Source organism: Chelonia mydas, chromosome 17, assembly GCF_015237465.2.
Source record: "Chelonia mydas isolate rCheMyd1 chromosome 17, rCheMyd1.pri.v2, whole genome shotgun sequence".
Taxonomy (NCBI): Eukaryota; Metazoa; Chordata; order Testudines; family Cheloniidae; genus Chelonia; species Chelonia mydas.
Genome location: NC_051257.2, coordinates 22,815,263 through 22,837,100, shown reverse-complemented (window position 1 = coordinate 22,837,100; position 21,838 = coordinate 22,815,263). Strand labels below are relative to the sequence as shown.

Sequence of the window (21,838 nt, the reverse complement as noted above, 5' to 3'; positions counted from 1 at the left end):
TAACTGTTTTTTCTTCTTTTCTGTCTCTTTAATTAAATGTGTGTTTGCAATCGGATGGAGCAGGCCGAGTTCTCTGTATAGCAAACACCAAATTATGTTTAATGTTGGACAGTTAACACTTTTGACATTTTTGGCACATATATTCCATCTAAATTAATACACCACTCCCATTTGTTTTACCCATGCCTCTTCCAGAGACTCCACACTGCCAGATGCTGGGAATGGCTGACAGGGGATGGATCACTCGATAACTGCCCTCTTCTGGTCCTTCCCTCTGAAATGTCTGGCACCAGCCACTGTCTGAAGACAGGATACTGGGGTAGATGGACCACTGGTCTGACCCAGTTGGGGGCAGGGGAGGGATAGCTCAGTGGTTTGAGCATTAGCCTGCTAAACCCAGGGTTGTGAGTTCAATCCTTGAGGGGGCCATTTGGGATCTGGGGCAAAACTTGGGGATTGGTCCTGCTTTGAGCAGGGGGTTGGACTAGATGACCTCCTGAGGTCCCTTCCAACCCTGATATTCTATGATTCTATGACACTGGCAGGCCAAATGCCAGCCCTTGCCCAGGCTGCAGGCAGTAGCTAAGAACTGACAACCTCATAGCTGGAGACCAGACCAGGTCACCTGGATGTTAGTTTTGCTCAAAATAGGTATTAATCTGATAAGAATGTATTTAGTGTTTAGACTTTATGGAACGCTTGCATGTGTTGCTGACTGCATTAATCTCACTTGTAATGTCTATATCCCATGTTATTAGGTAATATTTAAGTGTTTGCTTTGTAACTGTAAACCCCCACAGTCAGGAGAGAAACATGACCAAGTGTGAAATACTAGTTTGCCACGGGAGGCGTTATATCCTGCCCAGGCCCCTAGACACCAAACTAACCATGGTGGAACATCAGAGGACATTGCTCCCCCTCCACCCATGAAGAGGAGACGTGCACATGAACTCATCCCACCATCTTGAACTCTGGAGGAAGGGATGAAAATCCCCGACAAGAAGAGAAACTGCATCTTTTTGGCTGTTTGAATTCTGAAGGGCCAGAGACTCTAAATTGAAGCCAGACATCCCCAGCCTCCTGGGTCTGCCCTGAAAGACACTTGGAATACACTACAACTCTCTCACTCTTAGGGTTTAGATGGTATCTTATTGGTGTGTATACATTTGCTTGCTTGAACCAGTAAATAACTCCCATATTCCTTTTTCCTAGGTAATAAACCTTTAGATAGTTTATTACAAGGTTGGCTCCAGGCATTATCTTTGGTGTAGGATCTAGAGTGACCTGGGGTAGATGATTGGTCTTATGGGACTGGAAGCAACCTGAATGTGGTGTAATTTTTGGTGTAAGTTATCATTTTTCACTAAATCCAGTTTGTTTGGGTGGCAAGATAGACTAGGGAGTCTAAAGGGACAGTGTGTGACGCCATCATAAGACTGTTGTAGTGATCCAGGAGTTCACATTTATTACTGGTTTGGTGAAATCTAATTATAGAACATGCCGCCAGCTTGGGGTGTCTTCCCTGCCCTGAGTTAGCACTCACAGTTGTGAGCCACGCCAGACAGTTTGATACCCAGTATGGCTGTTCTTACGTTTGGGTTACTGACCTGAGGCCCCAAGGCAGTGCATGGGCTGGGCTAATAGGCCACTGAGGGTATGTCTATACAACAAAGAAAAACCCATGGCTGGGCCGTGCCTGCCGACTTGGGCTCGGGGCTAATTCCTTGCTGTATAAAACACACAAACTCACTGCCCACTGGACCATGTCTAGCAGCCTCGGCTGAGAGGCCAAACAACCTGTGGGACCTCCTAGAAGAATTAAGGGGAAGCAGGCTGACATCTCAGTGTGTGTGGGAACCATATTCTGAGGCTGCCCTGTAAGTAAAGAGTAGACTTGATTCATCAGGACTGTTTCACCAGCACTAACCCGTGTTGTTTTAAACTGAAGTTTATTGTTTTATGCAAATTATTTGGAAATATACAAATTAGATTGAAAAAATTGCATCATAGAATCATAGAATCATAGAATCATAGAATATCAGGGTTGGAAGGGACCCCAGAAGGTCATCTAGTCCAACCCCCTGCTCAAAGCAGGACCAAGTCCCAGTTAAATCATCCCAGCCAGGGCTTTGTCAAGCCTGACCTTAAAAACCTCTAAGGAAGGAGATTCTACCACCTCCCTAGGTAACGCATTCCAGTGTTTCACCACCCTCTTAGTGAAAAAGTTTTTCCTAATATCCAATCTAAACCTCCCCCATTGCAACTTGAGACCATTACTCCTCGTTCTGTCATCTGCTACCATTGAGAACAGTCTAGAGCCATCCTCTTTGGAACCCCCTTTCAGGTAGTTGAAAGCAGCTATCAAATCCCCCCTCATTCTCCTCTTCCGCAGACTAAACAATCCCAGCTCCATGTCTGGCATGGTACTGCACAAAACTTGGTGGCTCTGCGTCTGCCTGGAGCTTGTGTAGACTGTAAGCTCCTTGAGGCGGGGAGCATGTCTAAAGTGTCCCTTGCATACGATGGGTGCTGAAGAAGCAATAATAAATAATTATGCTTAGGAGAAATCTGTCAGAGCCAAGCGTTATCTGTCTATGGACCAGCACACACTGGCCAGTGGGTTACAGATGTTGTTGTGCAGTGTTTGTTAGTAAAGAGCAGTTGCAGGACCCTTGCCATGCTGGACATGATCTGTAGTTTAGTGCCATATTCAAAGTATTGCTCATCTAAATGGTCTGGCAGCCAAACCATGATGGTGAAGAGGCGCAGGCCAGTCCAGCAGTGCTCTCCTCCTCCTCCCAGGCTGGGGATATCTCAGCATGGGTAAGCGCCTTAGAATCATAGAATATCAGGGTTGGAAGGGACCTCAGGAGGTCATCTAGTCCAACCCCTGCTCAAAGCAGGACCAATCCCCAATTAAATCATCCCAGCCAGGGCTTTGTCAAGCCTGACCTTAAAAACTTCTAAGGAAGGAGATTCTACCACCTCCCTAGGTAACGCATTCCAATGTTTCACCACCCTCCTAGTGAAAAAGTTTTTCCTAATATCCAATCTAAACCTCCCCCACTGCAACTTGAGACCATTACTCCTTGTCCTGTCCTCTTCTACCACTGAGAATAGTCTAGAACCATCCTCTCTGGAACCACCTCTCAGGTAGTTGAAAGCAGCTATCAAATCCTGCCTCATTCTTCTCTTCTGCAGACTAAACAATCCCAGTTCCCTCAGCCTCTCCTCATAAGTCATGTGTTCCAGTCCCCTAATCATTTTTGTTGCCCTTCGCTGGACTCTCTCCAATTTATCCACATCCTTCTTGTAGTGTGGGGCCCAAAACTGGACACAGTACTCCAGATGAGGCCTCACCAATGTCGAATAGAGGGGAACGATCACGTCCCTCGATCTGCTCGCTATGCCCCTACTTATACATCCCAAAATGCCATTGGCCTTCTTGGCAACAAGGGCACACTGCTGACTCATATCCAGCTTCTCATCCACTGTCACCCCTAGGTCCTTTTCCCTTCACTAAGGGACACACACAGACCCCAAATACAAACACCATTCTGTTTTTTTCCAGCTCCACTGAGGGTCTGTCTGTATCATTGGGGTGTCTAGAATGTTTAAAGCCTGACGTTCCCATGAGCATCCCTTCAGCTCGTGAGACCAGGGAATCCCCTCGGGGCTAGGCAAGAAGTCTCTGCTCTGGGAGTGTTGCCACGTTTCCTGGTGTCACCTCAGCCTGGCTCAGTAATGATTCCATTTTGGTGGAAATGGCAGCAGCCAGGGCTCTGGGGCTCAGGGTGATGTTTGGCAGACAGGTGCCCCAAAACACAAAGGGAATCTCAGATGCATGCTCCTTCAGAGTGTTGTTCTGTGGGCAGCTCCTGGGAGAAGTCCACAATGAACATGGACAGGAGCTTTCAAGAGACAAAATCTCCCCCAGAAGATCCGGTTATCGTGAGGCCAGGCACTGGTTTTTAGTGGGGTTTAATAAGTTCTTCGACTGTCACATTCATGCTTGCAGTGGCAGCACAAGGGGGAATCCACCTGGCTATTCCAGCAGCATTAGGTTGGCTTTCGACTCTCAAGATGCAGTTACAGCTCCAGGCCGTTGCTTTTCAAATGCCATATGAAAGCAGTAGTTCTTCATTGCATAACACATATATCAGCAGAGGCCTGCCAGAACACGTTTCAGTGGCCTCTTCTAAAGATTGATCATCTTACAAAGGGCAAGTAGGGTGAGACCGCAGAGCAAACGCACAGATACCAGCTTGAACCATCTGCCAGCTCTGCAGGTTTGCATAAGAACGGTCACGGTTGTGTAAGTCAGCTGTGGTAACATAAACAGGGAAATTCAGGCTCTGTCTTGCAATGAGTTGATTTTACTAAAGCACCTGGTCTAACATCTCCTGTGAGAAGATGAAGAATGTTTTAGGCTAGTGCAGGAATAATACATTATATCAGTAGGAAGACAAGAACCAAAAGCATGGAGCTGAGGAAGGACAGGGCTAGGTCCAGCATAGGAGGAAAGGCACTTAGGGCTCGTGGCACAGACTCCCCAGGGACCGGGGCAAGGCAGCTTCCGCATAGAGTCAGGAACAGCAGTGAGGGATTAACAGAACTAATGGGGAAGCAAATGCCAGACAGCCCCTGGGGTCGCCCCAGCCCCTCAACTCTGCCACTAAAACCTCCCTAACATTCAGTTCGGGCTCTCCCTGAGAAAACCGACAGAATCACTGCTTTAGCGCTAGGCTCCCTCCAGCCAGGCAGAGGGGTGTGGGGTGGAGCTGCACCTTCAGACTCACTCGTATGCTCCGGTTGCTTTGCCTTCTCTGGCTGCACACAGCAGCCAGGGCGCACCAGTGACACGGCCCCTACGCCTTGGTCCTTTCAGGATCACGAGTTGGGAGGTGGCAAGAAGTGGGCAGAGCTTTTTCTTGGCCCTGCCCAATTCATGCCAACTGGGCATTTCCCACAGCCTGGCCGGTCCCGCCCAGCAGGAGCTGCCCCTGCCTTGAGATAAAAGTGCAGGGGTCCAGGCTGCAATGCGAAGAGGAACAGAAGATGGCAGGTGAGATGCTGCAGGTTTAATGCTTGTATGTGCTTGAGCAGAACTGCTGCTAAAATGGCATGGTTGTTAGGAGGGTGTGCAGGGAGCTGCTTGTGGAAAGCTCGGTTAAGTCCCTGCTACTGGTGCTTCGCACTGCGTGGCAGCCTCTGCGGCACGTGACCTGTGCTTGTGCTGGACACTGTCTCTGCTGTGTGGCCAGCAGGCTCTGTCTGGTAGTAACGCTTGCCTTCCCAGGGCTGCAGAGTGTTCAGCTGAGCCAGGCACTGTACCAGGGATCTGCTGTTTCATTGTGGGAGTCGGGGCAAAGGAAAGCAGCCAGAGATCTGAGTTGTTTGGTTATGTTTTCCTTTCATCCACTGTTGTGCTTCTGAGGCTGCCAAGCCCTGTCCCCCCAACCCAGGACCTGTCCTCTAGGTGTGTTGGAATAGTCTCACCAGTCTGGAGTAGCCACTGCGGGAGAATTAAACACCGTGATGCGGGCTGGGTGGAAAAGGAGCATTTTCAAAGTTTTGAAATTTTTTCCTGGCCTGATCTGTGACAAAAATCAAAAGCTTGAAAATTTTCCAAAACCAAAAAATGAGAAAAAAAATTGGGTTTGGGTCAACAGAAACATTTTATTTTTATAATTCTGAAACATTTTGTCTTGATTTGGACTCTTTCCTTTATTAAAAAGACCTCTTTTAGTGTAAGTTTATTTAAATTTTAAAATGAAATGTCATTTTGACTCAAAAATCTGAAACTTTCCATTCTGACAATTTGAAGACTTTTTTTTAATCTCTTTTTTAAAATTTATTTTATTTTATTTTTTTAAGCCAGGTGTTTTGTCAGACTTGAAACTGTTTTGCAAACAGTTTCAGTTTCAACAAATCAACATTTCTGAGTGAAAAAAAAATGTTTAATCAAAAAATTCCCGACCCTCTCCAGTTATCACCAATGCTGCCAACCCAGAAGATTCAGGATTCATGTGTCAGGCTTCAGAAATCATGAGATTGGCTTAAAATAATAATATGCCTTTGGCTTCTGATTCTGGAGCTTTATCCTGCACTCTGGTCATGTTTTCAAGCTTTTCTCTACAAGAATTAGTGTAGAAATTTACACTTTTTCTACCTCATATGACAGCTGAGATTCTCAGATAATCACATGACTCAGGAGCTGGGGGCTAGGAAAAGCAACAAATATCATGAAAGTTGGCAACCCCGTGCCACACACAGCATTCATCCATAGCTGCGAACATTGCTTGTGTCTGGAACCATCACTGACCTGACTGGGCCGCCGCGGAGAGCCCTGTACACTGGCTCTGCAGGCCTACAGGAAATGCAAAGCCAGGGTATAGCTTGGTGCAAGGAGGGCAGCATGGCCCTACACCTCTCTTGGCTCAGCCCCAGGCCCAGGGGCCTGCTGGGGGGTGATCTGAGGGAAGGCGGAGGTGTGGCCAGAGCACACTGCTCCAGATAGTCTCTGCTGCTGGATGGCTCCATAGGGAGCAGTTGCAGCACAGCACAAATTAGAGGAACCACTGGGGATCTCTCTGGCCCCCAGCCACCTGGGAGGCAAAGTGGTGCTTAGTGACCTTTGATCCCCAGAATCAGGGTCGTCTGGCACTAGCTAGTAGCCAGCAGCTCCTCTGAGGCGGGGTGAACACCACTGCATGCTCCTGACTAGAACTGGCTCCTGTAACTTTGAGCTGGGGTAAGAACACCTAGTCCCCAGCGAGTGGTACCCAGAACAGCAGCTCTGGGAACTCCTGTGGGTTCTGTCAGGTTTCAGAGTAGCAGCCGTGTTAGTCTGTATCCGCAAAAAGAAAAGGAGTACTTGTGGCACCTTAGAGACTAACCAATTTATTTGAGCATGAGCTTTCGTGAGCTACAGCTCACTTCATCGGATACATACTATGGAAAGTGTAGAAGATCTTTTTATATACACACAAAGCATGAAAAAATACCTCCTCCCACCCCACTCTCCTGCTGGTAATAGCTTATCTAAAGTGATCACTCTCCTTACAATGTGTATGATAATCAAGGTGGGCCATCTCCAGCACAAATCCAGGGTTTAACAAGAACGTCGGGGGGGGGGGGGTAGGAAAAAACAAGGGGAAATAGGTTACCTTGCATAATGACTTAGCCACTCCCAGTCTCTATTCAAGCCTAAGTTAATTGTATCCAATTTGCAAATGAATTCCAATTCAACAGTTTCTCCCTGGAGTCTGGATTGGAAGTTTTTTTGTTGTAATATCACAACTTTCATGTCTGTAATCGCGTGACCAGAGAGATTGAAGTGTTCTCCGACTGGTTTATGAATGTTATAATTCTTGACATCTGATTTGTGTCCATTTACTCTTTTACGAAGAAACTGTCCAGTTTGACCAATGTACATGGCAGAGGGGCACTGCTGGCACATGATGGCATACATCACATTGGTGGATGTGCAGGTGAACGAGCCTCTGATAGTGTGGCTGATGTTATTAGGCCCTGTGATGGTGTCCCCTGAATAGATATGTGGGCACAGTTGGCAACGGGCTTTGTTGCAAGGATAGGTTCCTGGGTTAGTGGTTCTGTTGTGTGGTATGTGGTTGCTAGTGAGTATTTGCTTCAGGCTGGGCGGCTGTCTGTAGGCAAGGACTGGCCTGTCTCCCAAAAAACTTCAAATGCAGACTCCAGCAAGAAACTGTTGAATTGGAATTCATTTCCAAATTTGATACAATTAACTTAGGCTTGAATAGAGACTGGGAGTGGCTAAGTCATTACGCAAGGTAACCTATTTCCCCTTGTTTTTTCCTCCCCCCCCCGACGTTCTTGTTAAACCCTGGATTTGTGCTGGAAATGGCCCACCTTGATTATCATACACATTGCAAGGAGAGTGGTCACTTTAGATAAGCTATTACCAGCAGGAGAGTGGGTTTGTGTGTGGGGGGTGGGGGGGTGAGAAAACCTGGATTTGTGCTGGAAATGGCCCAACTTGATTATCATACACATTGTAGGGAGAGTGATCACTTTAGATAAGCTATTACCAGCAGGAGAGTGGGGTGGGAGGAGGTATTTTTTCATGCTTTGTGTGTATATAAAAAGATCTTCTACACTTTCCACAGTATGCATCCGATGAAGTGAGCTGTAGCTCATGAAAGCTTATGCTCAAATAAATTGGTTAGTCTCTAATGTGCCACAAGTACTCCTTTTCTTTTTGTGGGTTCTGTGAATTCCAGCTTCTATGTTATGCTGCTCTAGCAAAACTTGTGAATTAGTCCCACTGTTAAAATCCTGCTCTCCCCATCTCAGCAGTTTTGCACACTCTAAAGTGCTTAATGCCATTAATGGCACTGGCTGGGAATTATGCATCAGAATGCTTTTCTGACAGAAAATACAGATTCTACAAAAACTGAAATTTTCCTTGCGAAATTTTCAATTTTGCCAAAAATTTCCAATTTTCTATTGGGAAAATCAAATTGTAATATTTCATTGTGGGTCAGTTTAACACAAATCAGAATATGTCATTTTATTAACTTGACCTAAAACATTTTGTTTCAGATCAGTTAAAAAAACCCACTAAATTGCATTTTGCTAGTGCATTGCCTTATGGGAGTTGTAGTTTGGGCCCTCATTGTATTCTCTGAGTTGGGGTCCCTGGAGGACGGCATCACTCACAAACGTTGGTCAGATGAGTCAACATGGAGACAATGGAGGATAATCAGCTGAGCATGAGCTCCCAGTGCAACATGGTCAAAAGGGCTAATGTAGTGTGGTTCCCCAAACTTTTGACGGTGGTGTCTCCCCTTCCCCCTGTCCATGCCCCACCCTCCAGAGTCAGGGCCAGGAGTGGGGCCATGTCTCGGGGTGGGGGGGCCCACAGTCAGGGGTGAGGGGGAGGAGTCTGGGTCTGCTGCCTAGAGTTGCCAACTTTCTACTCACACAAAACTGAACACCCTTGCCCTGCCCCCTGCCCTGCCCCTCCTCGGAGGCCCCGCCCCTTCTCTGAGCCCCCCCTCCCCCCGTTGCTCCCTCTCCCCACTCTCACTCACTCGCTCATTTTCACCGTGCTGGGGCAAGGCGTTGGGGTGCAGGGGGGGTGAGGGCTCTGGCTGGGGGCACGGGCTGTGGCTGGGGATGAGGGATTTAGGGTGTGGGAGGGTGCTTCGGGCTGGGACTGAAGGGTTTGGAAGGCGGGAGCAGGGATCAGGGTTGGGTTGTGGGGAGAGGCTCAGGGGTACAGGCTCCAGTCGGCCCTTACCTCAAGCAGCTCCTGGAAGCAGTGGCATGTCCCCCTGTAATGATGCTGGTTCTGGCGGGACCCAACGGAGAGTGCCAATTCAGGATGAATTGCTGAAAGCAGGGCAGTTACAGCCCCAGGCTGGGGTTTCTATGCCCACCAAGGCAAACCCAACCAGACAGACAGAGAAGACTTTGGTTTTACCCCGCTGGCTAACCACAAGTCACACAAGCAATTCCCTTAGACACCCCAGTTTCCCAGTATCACCACCAGTGCCACTCGTTATGGGGACAAATGGTTATGAAAACCTATGTCCCAGTAAAAGAAAAAAGGTTCTCTCGATCCCAAAGGACCAAGCCCCAGACCCAGGGCAATTTACAAATCAGATCTTACCCACAAATCACGCTGTTGCCAATCCTTTCGAATCTAAAATCGAAAGGTTTATTCATAAAAGGAAAGAAATAGAGATGAGAGCTAGAATTGGTTCAATGGAATCAATGACATACAGTAATGGCCAAGTTCTCGGTTCAGGCTTGCAGCAGTGATAGAATAAACTGCAGGTTCAAATCAAGTCTCTGGAGAACTTCCACAGCTGGGATGGGTCTTTCAATCCTTGGTTCAAAGCTTCAGTGCAGCGAAGTCCCTCCAGAGGTAGGAAGCAGGATTGAAGACAAGATGGAGGAGCTGCAGCAGCCTTTTATATTCTCCTGCCATGTGGTCTCTTTCTTTGTCCCAAGGACGAGCTGCCCAGGACATGGCCTGGAAAACCCTCAGAGTTCTGTCCATAGGCAGGTCCCTGCACACCTTGCTGAGTCGCAAGGCGTGTCTGCCTTCTCTCAATGGGTCAGTTGTATATCTGATGGCATAGGCACTGACTCTATGGGTGCTCTGGGGCTGGAGCACCCACGGAGAAAAATTGGTGGGTGCTCTGAACCCACCGGAAGCTCCCCGCCCCACCCTAGCTCACCTCCGACTCTGCTCCACCTCCTCCCCTGAGCGTGTTTCTGGGTCCTGCTTCTCCCCCACTCCCTCCCAGCTCTTGCACTGCAAAACAGCTGTTTTGTGTGGCAAGCCAAGGAGGGAGCGGGGAGGAGGGGGAACATGGTGCGCTTGGGGGAGGAGGCGTGGCCAGGGTGGGGATTTGTCTTAGACCTTGTCTTAGACACCTTATTTGATGCCCTTTATGTAAGATTTGGGGCCACTACAGGCCTTTACTTGCAACAATGATCTATAGGGTCCCAGTTCATGTCACTAACATCACACCCTGCTCCGGCTCCTATGTGGAGATGTGGCCAGGAGGCTCTGCACACTGCTCTGTCTTCAGGCGCTGCCCCCGTAGCTCCCATTGGCTGCAGTTCCCGGCCAATGGGAGCTGCTGAACCGGCGCTTGTGGTGGGGGCAGTGCGTGGCGCCCCCAGGCTGCCTCTATGTGTAAGAGCCAGAGGGGGGACATGCCGCTGCTTCTGGGAGCCACACAGAGCTGCGGGAGGTAGGGAGCCTGCCGTAGCCCTGCTGCACTGCCGACTGGACTTTTAACAGCCGGGTCAGCAGCACTGACTGGAGCCGCCAGGGTCCCTTTTTGACCAGGCATTCTGGCAGAAAACTGGACACCTGGCAACCCTACTGCTGCCGGGGGTGGGTCTGGGGCTGTGGCCAGAGCTGCGGCCAGGGACCGAGCCTGGAGGCAGTGGTGAGGCCAGGAACAGAGCTGCAGCCGGGCCACATTGGGGGCTGACAGCTGGGCCCCTGGCCAGGTGTGGAGTCACGAAGCTGGGGCCATGGCTGGGGGTGGGGCCAGAGCAGAGCTGGTGGCAGGGCAGGGTTGGATAGCGCTCTCTCCCCACTCCTTGTGGGGGCTGAGCTGGCCCCCCGCCTCCCTGCAAAGGTTCCTCCATGCCCCCCTAGGGGGCTCACCCCGCAGTTCGGGGACCTTTGGGCTAGTGCAATCCTTTGCTGTATAAACAGGAAATCTTGGATAGGAATAGAGAAGTTATTCTACTTCTGTATTTGGCACTGGTGCGACTGCTGCTGGACTCTTGTGTTCAGAATGGTGTCCACAATTCAAGAAGGATGTTGATAAATTGGAGAAAGTTCAAAGAGCCACAAGAATAATTAAAGTCTTGTAAATTATGTCCTGTAGCACAGGTGGGCAAACTATGACCCGTGAGCCATATATGGCACACGGGACCTTCCTGCCTGGCCCCTGAGCTCCTGGCCCGGGAGGCTAGTCCCCGGCCCCTCCCCTGCTGTTCCCTCTCCCTCGCAGCCTCAGTGCACTGCGCTGCCGGCACCATGCTCTGGGTGGCCGGGCAGTGCAGTTGCAGAGCCATGGCCTAACCCGGTGTTCTGGGCGGCATGACTGTAGCGCCGCCAGCCACTGGTGCTCCAGGCAGTGTGGTAAGGGGGTAGCGGGGGTTGGATAGAGGGCAGGGGAGTTCGGGGGTGTGGTCAGGGGTTGGGGTGTGGATAGGGATCGGGGCGGTCAGAGGGCAGGGAACAGGGGGATTGGATGGGGCAGGGGTCCTGGGGGGGCAGTCAGGAATGGGGGAGATTGGATGGGGCAGCAGGGGGCAGTCAGGGGTGAGGAGTCCGGGGGTAGTCAGGGGATAGGGAGCAGGGGGTGGTGGATGGGGCAGGAGTCCTGGGGGAGCCATCAGGGGTTGAGAAGCGGGGGGGGTCAGATAGGAGGCGGGGGCTGGGCCACGCCTGGCTGTTTGCCCACCCCTGCCCTATGGTGATAGACTCAAGGAGTTCAATCTATTTAGTTTAACAAAGAGAAGGTTAAGGGGTGACTTGATCACTGACTGTAGGTAACTACATGGGGAAGAAAAATTTGATAAAAGAGTGCTCTTCAGTCTAGCAGAGACAGGTGTAACATGATCCAATGGCTGCAAAGTGAAGCTGGAGAAATTCAGACTGGAAATAAGGAATATTTTTAACAGCCATTGGAACAGTTTACCAGGAGTTGTGGCGGATTCTCCATCACTGACTATTTTTAATCAAGATTGGTGGGTTTTCTGAAAGATCAGCCCTAGTTCAAACAGGAATTGGTTCTTGGAAGTCCAATGGCCTGTGCTTTAGATGAGATGATCACAATGGCCCCTTAGATTGTATGACTCCATGATACTCAGCTCCCTGCTAAAGAGAAGGCTAGGTGGAGAAGAAGGGCGGTTTTGTACTGACTAAGACTCAGGGTTCATTTGCTGGAACTGCTCTAGACTCCTGGGGACCTTGGCTGCAACACCTGATCTCTCTGTGCCCTCTTGTCTGGTTGGTTTGTAAAGTCTGTGGACCAAGGCCTGTCTCTCACTATATAGAGAGAGAGCCTGGCACGATGGGGCTGATCCCAGCTGAGGCTTGTAGGCCCTGCTGTACGACTACTCATTTAGCACCATTCATCTGCTCCTGACAGTCCAAGCTGTAGAGGGCATCCCCATACCACCAGCATCCCTGGCATCGTTCATGGATTTAGATGTTACTTGTGCTCCCCACACTAATCCTGACACTTGAGCTCTTTTAAAGGTCTCAGGCATAGATGACTCATGCCTGCTGATACTGGGGGGGCACAGTGTGTTGCCCCTGGGAGGAACTTCCAGCCCCACCTCCCTGGGCCAGGACAGCCAATCCCTCTGACTCCTGGGAGGCTGGGACCACAGGAGCAGGGAGAACGTGCCTCTGGGCTTGGGCAGCCAGCTCCAGCCTGACTCACAGCACCAGTGTCTCCCTGGAGTGCCCGTGCCCGCGTGGACATCTCAGCAGAGGGAGGGGCATGAGCAATATCCCTACCTCTGGCTGTGCAGAGAGACTCTGCTCCCGGAGCCTTCCCCAGCGACCCCCTACCTTGTGCCCAGCTGGGTCCACTGCCCTGTCCGTGCCCCACCAAAGTTACCTGTGGAGCAGGGAGGAGGGTGGCTCAGTCTTTCTCCTGCTACACCTCTCTTGGCCAGTTCTTATTCTAGTTTTTACATTTTCAGAACTGAGCCTTTTACAAGTCACTCCTGCTCCACAGAAGGGGACTACTGTCCTCACAGCTCTTCAGGGAGGGATGCACGCAGGAGGGTACCACTGCCCTCACAGCTCCTCAGGGAGCGATGCACGCAGGAGGTGCTCCTGTGGGACACACCACTGAACACAGTGGAAGTGACTTCACACATCAAAAGGGTGTGATGCAATGAGCTTTTCTGCTGTTGTCACCAGATAATAGCAAGAGGACGTACCACCTGAGCAGTGGGGCTGAGGTGCAGGCACTCACCTACTGGGCTTCCAGCTCCTTGCCCAGTGGTTTTATACCAATGTAATGCCATTGACTTCGGTGGAGTTATGCCTGACTTGCAGTGGTATGAATGAGCCGAGGATTAGGCTGCCGTGTACCATTGCAGTGGCTCTCTTCTGGGTTGAAAATAACCCCTCACTTCTTGGGAGCTGACTCCATCTGTACCCAAAGGGAGGAGATTTTGGCCTGGAGTTGAACCTTACCGAGGAGAGGGGCAGTCAGAGCTCTGGGCATTGAGCTCTTTTGATGGGTGGGTGAAATCTGTGAATCCTTGACACCCTTCATTGCCACTAACCCAGGTGTATTTGTGTATCTTTCCAGGGATGAAGCCAGCAATCACCCTCTTCGGATTCCTGGTATTGCTGAGCCTGTGCCAGGGATCTGGACCTTCCTTGAATGGTATTGCCCCTTTCTCCTGCCCCTCCTGCTCTCTATAATAAGTTTGAAAAAGATTTTTTTTAAAAAAGTGGTTTATATTTTTGAGAAGGAAAAAGTGCAAAATTACAATGGCATCAGGAATTAAACATGTCACCTGCACAGAAATCTTCCCTAGAGAAACGCTGAACCACAAAAGAAATAAACAGCTTGCTCAGGAAAACAAACCAGCAGTTGATAATTTGCCTTTTCAGAATCGCTTAGACCCAAGTGCCCTTTCCCTCTCCTGCACTGGTCATTCTACAGGATGGCGAGTTTCTGACAGCTAGTGTCCTGTTGCTGTTCAGCCATGTCGAACAGAGATGTTATTGGTTTTATTTATATTCGATCAGTACTCAGAGAGCAAATGCTATAATGTTAGGGAGGATGTGCTGCATGCTGCATACCTAACAGAGCCTGAATCTCCCTGCTTTAAGTGCAAAACTCAACCTTAGCTACAGATTTCTCCGCATTTAATTATGGAGGCACCAGTTGTGGCTGCGCAGTTCAGATTAATCTGAGTTTTGCTCTTAAAGCAGGGATTCAGACACTTGGTTTAAGTGCAGAACTCAACTCAATCTTAACCACAGAGCCACAAGGCTTCAGACAGATTCTCTTTATCCCTAATTGCTCCCTTGTGACAGGCATAATATTTGCAGGGGCCCTGTCAGCTTTTCCTCCTCATGGTGCTCAAGAACTTCACTAGTGGCTTTCTTGTGGGCAATAATACCTCTGCTTGGGCTGGTTTATTAATGTCAACAATTCAAACCGTTCTCCAAGTCCTTGAATACAGCCCATCAACACAGCATCTGTTCAGCTCCAAGACCTTCCACCAGCCCCAGGGCTCTTCTTAAGTCCTAGTCTGCTTTTTATCCAGGAGCCCCCTAGCTCCTTCTATCTGAAATCCTTCCCTGCTCTGTCCATCAGGAACTCCCTGCTTTTCCTACCTGGCATCCTTTCTCCTCCAGGAGATGGTCCAGCACTCTCTCGCACTGTCTGTTCTCAGACTTGGACAAGTCATTGGGCAACCCCCTTGCTGCTCCCCTGGCCCTCAGCCTTCTTCAGCCCTTTGGCTTTCTTGGCTTGGGGAGGGCAGCAGGCAAGTCTCTCCTGGCCTCCCTCCTTCTCCAACCCCCAGGCTTTTCCTATCCTCTCTTACCCAAATTTCCTTCTGCCTTCCTTGGCCCCAGATGCCACCCCACATTCCTAATCAGGTCCAGCTGCAGACACAAGAAAGCTGGGCCCACTGTCCTTAGAGGGACCATCCAGGGATGAAAAATGCAGCCTGGTCTCCCAAATTTATAGCACTTACTCTTTGAATCTGGAAGGAATTTTCTGAGACTTTACATATAAATCTGCATGGGAAGGCTATACAACTAGGGTACTTACGAGCTTCTCAGGCACACCACACCTCTGGAGGGTAAACCCAAAATTATACAGTCTTGTGCTGCACAGAGAACTGCACAGAGAACTGTAAGCTCATGAAGTTTGCCCCCTTCCTCAACGTGGAGAGAGAGATGCAAACGTTTTCTGCCCCAAGTTATAATGTCCACACGCTGGTTTTAGACAAAACAAAAACAAGTTTATTAATTACAAAAGATAGATTTTAAGTGATTATAAGAGATAGCAAACAGATCAAAGCAGATTACCTTGCAACTAAACAAAAATGCAATCTAAGCTTAATATACTAAAGAAATTGGATATCAGTAGCAAATTCTCACCCTAATTGTTGATTTAGGCAGTTTGCAGAGTCTTGAGAGCAAGCCGCACGTGCTTGCAACTTAAAACCCGTTATTTCTTTCACAGGCTAGAAACCCCTCTAGCTTGGGTCCAGCCCTTCTCCCCAGTTCCAGTCCTTGTTCCTCAGACGTTTCCAGCAGTCTCCCTTGGGCGGGGAATCCAAGAAGAACCCCAATGATGTCACTCCCCTGCCTTAAATAGTTTTTGCAAATGGCGGAAACCCTTTGTCTCCAACTTTAGTTCCCATGCCTTTCAATGAAAAAACACTGGTATTCTATGATGGAGTCCAGTACCAGGTGACTTGGCCACATGTCTCTGTAAGGCCACAGCAGCCATGAATCAGAGGCTGTTTGTAGCTCCTCAGAAAGGCTCCCCCGTGGGAGATTAGCATCTTCTAAGACCTATTGTTTTCCCTAATGGCCCTTCCCAGCCAGCCATCTAGACTGATTGCATTCTGTCTAGTGGGTGTTCCCCAGGTGTAAGCACATTTCAATATATCTAACTTCAGATACCAGAATGATACATGCATACAAATAGGATAATCATATTCAGTAAATCATAACCTCTTCAATGATATCTCACATGCCTTATCTTGTACCAAATATATCATAATTATGCCATATTCATATCATAATAATAATACTGTGAAGAATATGGGGCGTAATGCCACAAATAATTTTTAGCATAAATTGTGAATTCTTCATTGTTCTTCATAACTGAAAGTTTCTTTTTTGGCAGAGGCTGAAGAATAATAATTTTTTTCAGAGAAACTCACTATGAATTTCCCTTTTGCAAAAGGTCTGTCTTCTCTCATTGTTCTTCCAGACTTTCAGTGATGAAGAATAATGGGAAAGACAATTAGCTCTGTACCTTTCATTTCAGAAACTACCCATTGCACCAGACTTATTCGGGGGAGCGGGGAGGAGGGGAGCATGTGTAGTGGTACACAGGGGATAGCAGGAGGGAGGTGGAAACCAGAATGTGTCTTCAGGGGAATGTGGACAGGAAAGAGGGAGGAAAAGGTGTATTCCAACTGCTTTGCTATACTGTGGAGATGCAAAGCAGCTGTAAACCCAACTTCCATGGCCAGTACTCGCTGCTTTGTGCTGCTTCCGAGGGGCAGAAAAACGTTAGCCTGAACCAGTAGATCTGGCCATAAAAATGAAAAGCAAATTATTATTTTTTTAAAATCAAGATGATTCTCAGACAAAAGCTACATTAAAGTGAAATCGAGTTTCAGAGTACGTATCAGTAGTTTATGATAACAAACATAACGGGGATGTTGTAACTATCCCATAAACAATTGTTATGAACCCAAGAAATTCAGAGTAAAGTCTAAACTTAAAAGAAATCCAAACCTGTTCTGGTCTATAAATGCCTGTTTCAGCTAGAGAGACAAGGTGGATGAGATAATGTCTTTTACTGGAGCAGTATCTGTTGGTAAAAGAGACAAGCTTTCAAGCTACACAGTGCTCTTCAGTTCAGCTTGGGCACATAGAAGCAACTAGGCAGAACCTGCCCCAGTAGGTACCATGTGGAGAAATAATGGTGCAAAGAGAACAGGGCAATTCTCAGACAAAAGCTACATTAAACTGGAGTCAAGTTTCAAAGCACGTCAGTAATTTTGGGTAGAATTTGATACAACATGTACTATATTCATGGTAAATAGGCCCAATGGCCTGTGATGGGTTTTTAGATGGGGTAAGATCCAAGTTACCCGGGAAAGAATTTTCTGTAGTATCTGGCTGATGAATCTTGCCCATATGCTCAGGGTTTAGCTGATCGCCATATTTGGGGTCGGGAAGGAATTTTCCTCCAGGGCAGATTGGAAGGCCCTGGAGGTTTTTCGCCTTCCTCTGTAGCATGGGGCACGGGTCACTTGCTGGAGGATTCTCTGCTCCTTGAAGCCTTTAAACTACGATTTGAAGACTTCAATAGCACAGATATAGGTGTGAGGTTTTTTTTTTTGTAGGAGTGGTGGGTGAAATTCTGTGGCCTGCATTGTGCAGGAGGTCAGACTGGATGATCATAATGGTCCCTTCTGACCTAAATATCTATGAATCTATATGGGAGAGCTAATAGTACAAAGGAAACCTAATCTTTGAATGTCCAAGCTCTGTGGGTATTGAATAGCTGTAAGAGTGAGTATACGATCTGAGGAGAGTGGGACAGAGGCCAGATAGTGAGCCTCAGGGAAGATTCAACTTGTGATGGGCGGAGACTTGCTCCAATATATACAGCAAATCCTGATTTGTGGAGTGAACTTGTGGGAAGGAGTTGTCCTCATGTCATGCTCCTTCTTCTCTTTGGACTAGATATCTCAGGGATGCTGTCGGCTCCGTCCCTTCTGAGCAGTGTTGATGAAGCCAAGCAGCTGGTGGATGCAGCATATAAGTACACCCGGAACCGGTGAGTTCCCTGTTTACAGAGGGTCAGCCTCTCATACCCTTCTGCATGGTGAATAGCTCCCTGCTCCACGAGTAGGTAGCTCCATTGATTTCAGTGTCACTATTTGCAGAGTAAGGTGCAACTCATCCTGAGCACAGGTGTCAAAATCTGGCACACAGTAATTCTCCATATGTAATATGCTGCAGTCCAATATCTGACCCTAGTCCAAGGCACTCTTCTACTCCAGGTTGCAAGTAGGACAATGCCTGAGCCCTAATCTGTGATTGGTGACATTCTCGAGCAGGGCTACAAAAGGGGTGTCAATAAGGTGGCATTTAACTGTCCTTAGTAGAAAATGACAGTAAAAGAGATGGAGGGACAGAGACAGTCTGTCCCTATGGGCCTCTCGTGTATGCAAGACCTGCCTGTGAGCATCATGGTTACCTGTGCTCTGACATAATTGTTATGTAATTGCCAGCAGCTATTCCATAGTTAAGGTTGGGTTCAGTTTTTCATCTAAGAATACAGTGCATCTTCCTCAATTTACAACACTTAATCTGGGAGCAAAGACTGAATCTTCTGAGGGTTTTCAGCTAAATTTTAACAAATCACTTTTTTTTGAGTCACAGGTATTCCTGGGCCCCATCTAGCTTCCAGACACCTTATTCAACCCTGCAAACTTTCCACATAATTAACACACATTGAAAACCTGGGGAATCAGCACAGCTGAACAAATCAGGTCATAATGCAAAGTTCTTCTTTGAGTGATTGTTCACGTCCATTCTAATTAGGTGTGCGCGCGCTGCGTGCATGGACATTGGAAACTTTCCCCCTTAGCCGCTCCCATCAGGACGGCAGGGGAACCCCCTAGAGTGGCGCCCTCATGGCAGGGGATATATTGCCCTGCCAGCCCGACCCCCCCTTCTGTTTCTTCTTATTGTCTGTGGCGGCGTTGGAACATTTTCTCTCTCGCTTGCGAGAGATCCCTTAGCCTTTCAGTCTTGTTCTTAGATAGTTACCAGTTCGTTAGAACTCCATTGTTTCAGGTGTCTGGAAGCTAGTTCCAGCCCCAGCCTTGGGCTGCGGGGCATGCTGCAAGCCCAGGGTTCCAAAGCTTATGCCATGTGCCGCAAGTCTATGCCTAACAGCGACCCCCACGACTCCTGTCTCCGGTGTCTGGGAGCGTCTCATCAGGCAGAGCGCTGCAAAATCTGCAAGGCCTTTAAGCTGCACACCAAGAAAGAAAGAGACTTTCGCCTTAAGCAGTTGCTCATGGAGGCTGCGTTACAACCACCGGCCTCTGACCGAGCGGCACTGGCCCCAGCTTCCTCGGTGCAAAGTGCCCTGGCATCCATGCGCGACCTGGCACCACTCAGGCACCGTAAATCACCAGCACTGAGGTGGGACGACCAACTTCTGCACTGGTCTACCTCTCCGGCACCAACTAAGCAGCACAAGCAAGGGGAAAGAGGGCGCTCTCCCAAAGAGCTACTAAACCGCTCAAAGATGCTCCTGACACTCAAAGACACATTGCGAGCCCGAGCCAAGAACCAGTACCATCGACTCCTCCTCCTGTTGATTCCGGTACCCAGCTGATTCAGTGTCAACGAAGGCCTGGAGGAGGTCCTCGAACACCCCTCCACACCCGACACTTTTGAGGCAGAAAAAGACCTCATTGAGTTGTCAGTGCCAAACCCCCTCCCGTGCAGGAAGAAGCCTCTGGCACCACCTAAAAGGGGGCGGTCCAGAGGGAAGCCGGCAATGGTGCGCCGCTTGAGGTCACCATCTCAGCACCACTCCCGGCACCGCTCCCGTTCGAGCTCGGCGTCGTACTATTCCTTGGTGCCCACAACCCAGAGTGAGGTTATGGCACCAGAGACGAACCAGCCAGTGGCACCTGTGGCGACTGCACGCCAGTCCCCAACACCATTGGTCGCCCGGCACCGGACCTCACCGGCGCCGAGTGCAAGACACTGATCCCGCTCCCGAGACTCCCAGTACCGTTCGTGGTCCTGGTCAGCCAGGCACCCCTCCCCAGCTCCCCGGCACCCTGCGACCGCTCAAAGTTCGGCACCACCCTGGTCCTCTCCATCAGTATCCTCCAGCTCTGAGGCCGACTCTGGTCGCTCTAGCCATAGCAGACATCGAACAATAGCCAGCAGAGAATCCCAACCAGCTTGGCAGCCACAATGGCCTCCTCTGGGTCAGTGGCCTGTCTGGACCCCATGGGCCAAACCCCAGCAACAGGGCATCTCCTCCAGAGCCTCTAGGTCCGGACAATCTATGTGACACCATTCCAGGTCGCCACACAGGCACCCATCAAGGACTAGGGAGGCCACTCTCTCTAGGCCACCCCCAGACCCACAAGAGCAACCGCGCCTCCAGGCCCAATACCTGAGGCAGTGCCAACCTCTGCGACACCTCAAGAGGTGGCAAAGCCCCGCAGGGCCCTGAAGTGACCCAGGCATATGAGGACACACAGGAGGGTCTAGATGAGGGCAACCTGCAGCACCTCACTTCCTCCTCTTCCCCAGACGAGGCAGCGGCAAGCACATCAGTCTCAGGACCGCCACTGATTGACCACAGGGCTCACCAGGAGCTGCTCTGTGGGATCACCCTCAATATGGGCTTCCAGGCAGAAGAAATGGTTGAGCAGGAGGATCTGATGGTGGATAGCCTGATGCCCGAGGGTCCCTTCAGAGTTGCGCTCCCTCTCATAAAGACCATACAAATGAATTACAAAACAATACGGTTTCAGAGTAGCAGCCATGTTAGTCTGTATTCTCAAAAAGAAAAGGAGTACTTGTGGCACCTTAGATACTAACAAATTTATTTGAGCATAAGCTTTTGTGAGCTACAGCTCACTTCATCAGATGCATTCGATGAAGTGAGCTGTAGCTCATGAAAGCTTATGCCCAAATAAATGTGTTAGTCTCTAAGGTACCACAAGTACTCCTTTTCTTAAAACAATATGGCAGACCCCAGCCTCGAGGGGCGTAGAATGGAAATACTTTGCTCCCTCCAATGGCTATGAGTTCCAGTTCTGCCATCCGGCTCCCTGTTCCCTAGTCATTTCAGCAGTCAACGAAAAGGAACGACAGGGCCAAAAAGCCTTGGCCCCAAAGGCCAAGGAAGCCCAATGTTTGGACCTCTTCGGTAGGAAGGCCTACTCTTCCGGAAGCCTCCAGTTACGTATAGCCAATCAGCAGACAGTCCTTAATAGTCATAATTTCAACTCTTGGATGGCCGTGTCCAAGTTTAAGGATCGCCTGCCCCAGAACTCACACTCTGAGTTTGCGGCTTTAATTGAGGAAGGGAAGGCGGTGGCTAAAACTTCATTTCACCCTCAATTCAGCGGACTCTGCGGCCAGAACCATTGCCTCAGGGGTAGTCAGGCGATGCTCAGCGTGGCTCCAAGCATCGGGCCTCCCTCCAGAGTTCCAGAATACCCTCCTTTTGAGGGTTCAGACCTTTTCTCGGAGCAAACAGACTCCAGGCTGCATGGCCGTAAGGATTCTCGGGCCACCCTGAAGTCACTAGGGATCCATACTCTGGCAACCCAGAGAAAGCCCTTCAGGCCTCTGCAGAGGCAGTATCAACCCCACCCCAGATAGGAGCCGTATTGCCGGCAGGGCAGAAATAACAGGCACAGACAGAACAATGTGCCTAACTAGGGCCAGAATAAGCCCCAACTGGGAAACGAGCAAGGGTTTTGAAGGCATGCCCGAGGACAGTGTACCAACCCAGCTCCTGGATCC

At 49.4% G+C, this 21,838-nt stretch overlaps 1 protein-coding gene across 2 annotated transcripts in view; it reads left to right on the top strand.

Moving 5' to 3' along the window:
- The first annotated feature begins 4,791 nt into the window (after positions 1-4,791).
- LOC102933916 (eosinophil peroxidase) overlaps positions 4,792-21,838 on the top strand; it is an 80,058-nt gene continuing 63,011 nt past the window's right edge. The window contains exons 1-3 of one of the 2 annotated variants that reach the window (XM_043531291.1): positions 4,792-5,065; positions 13,860-13,937; positions 18,008-18,101. In XM_043531291.1, the coding sequence (XP_043387226.1) occupies positions 5,059-5,065; positions 13,860-13,937; positions 18,008-18,101 (179 nt within the window). In that variant the 5' untranslated portion in view covers positions 4,792-5,058. Of the gene's footprint in view, positions 5,066-10,732; positions 10,755-13,859; positions 13,938-18,007; positions 18,102-21,838 lie in introns of those variants that run through there. The other variant, XM_043531292.1, reaches the window with a different exon arrangement.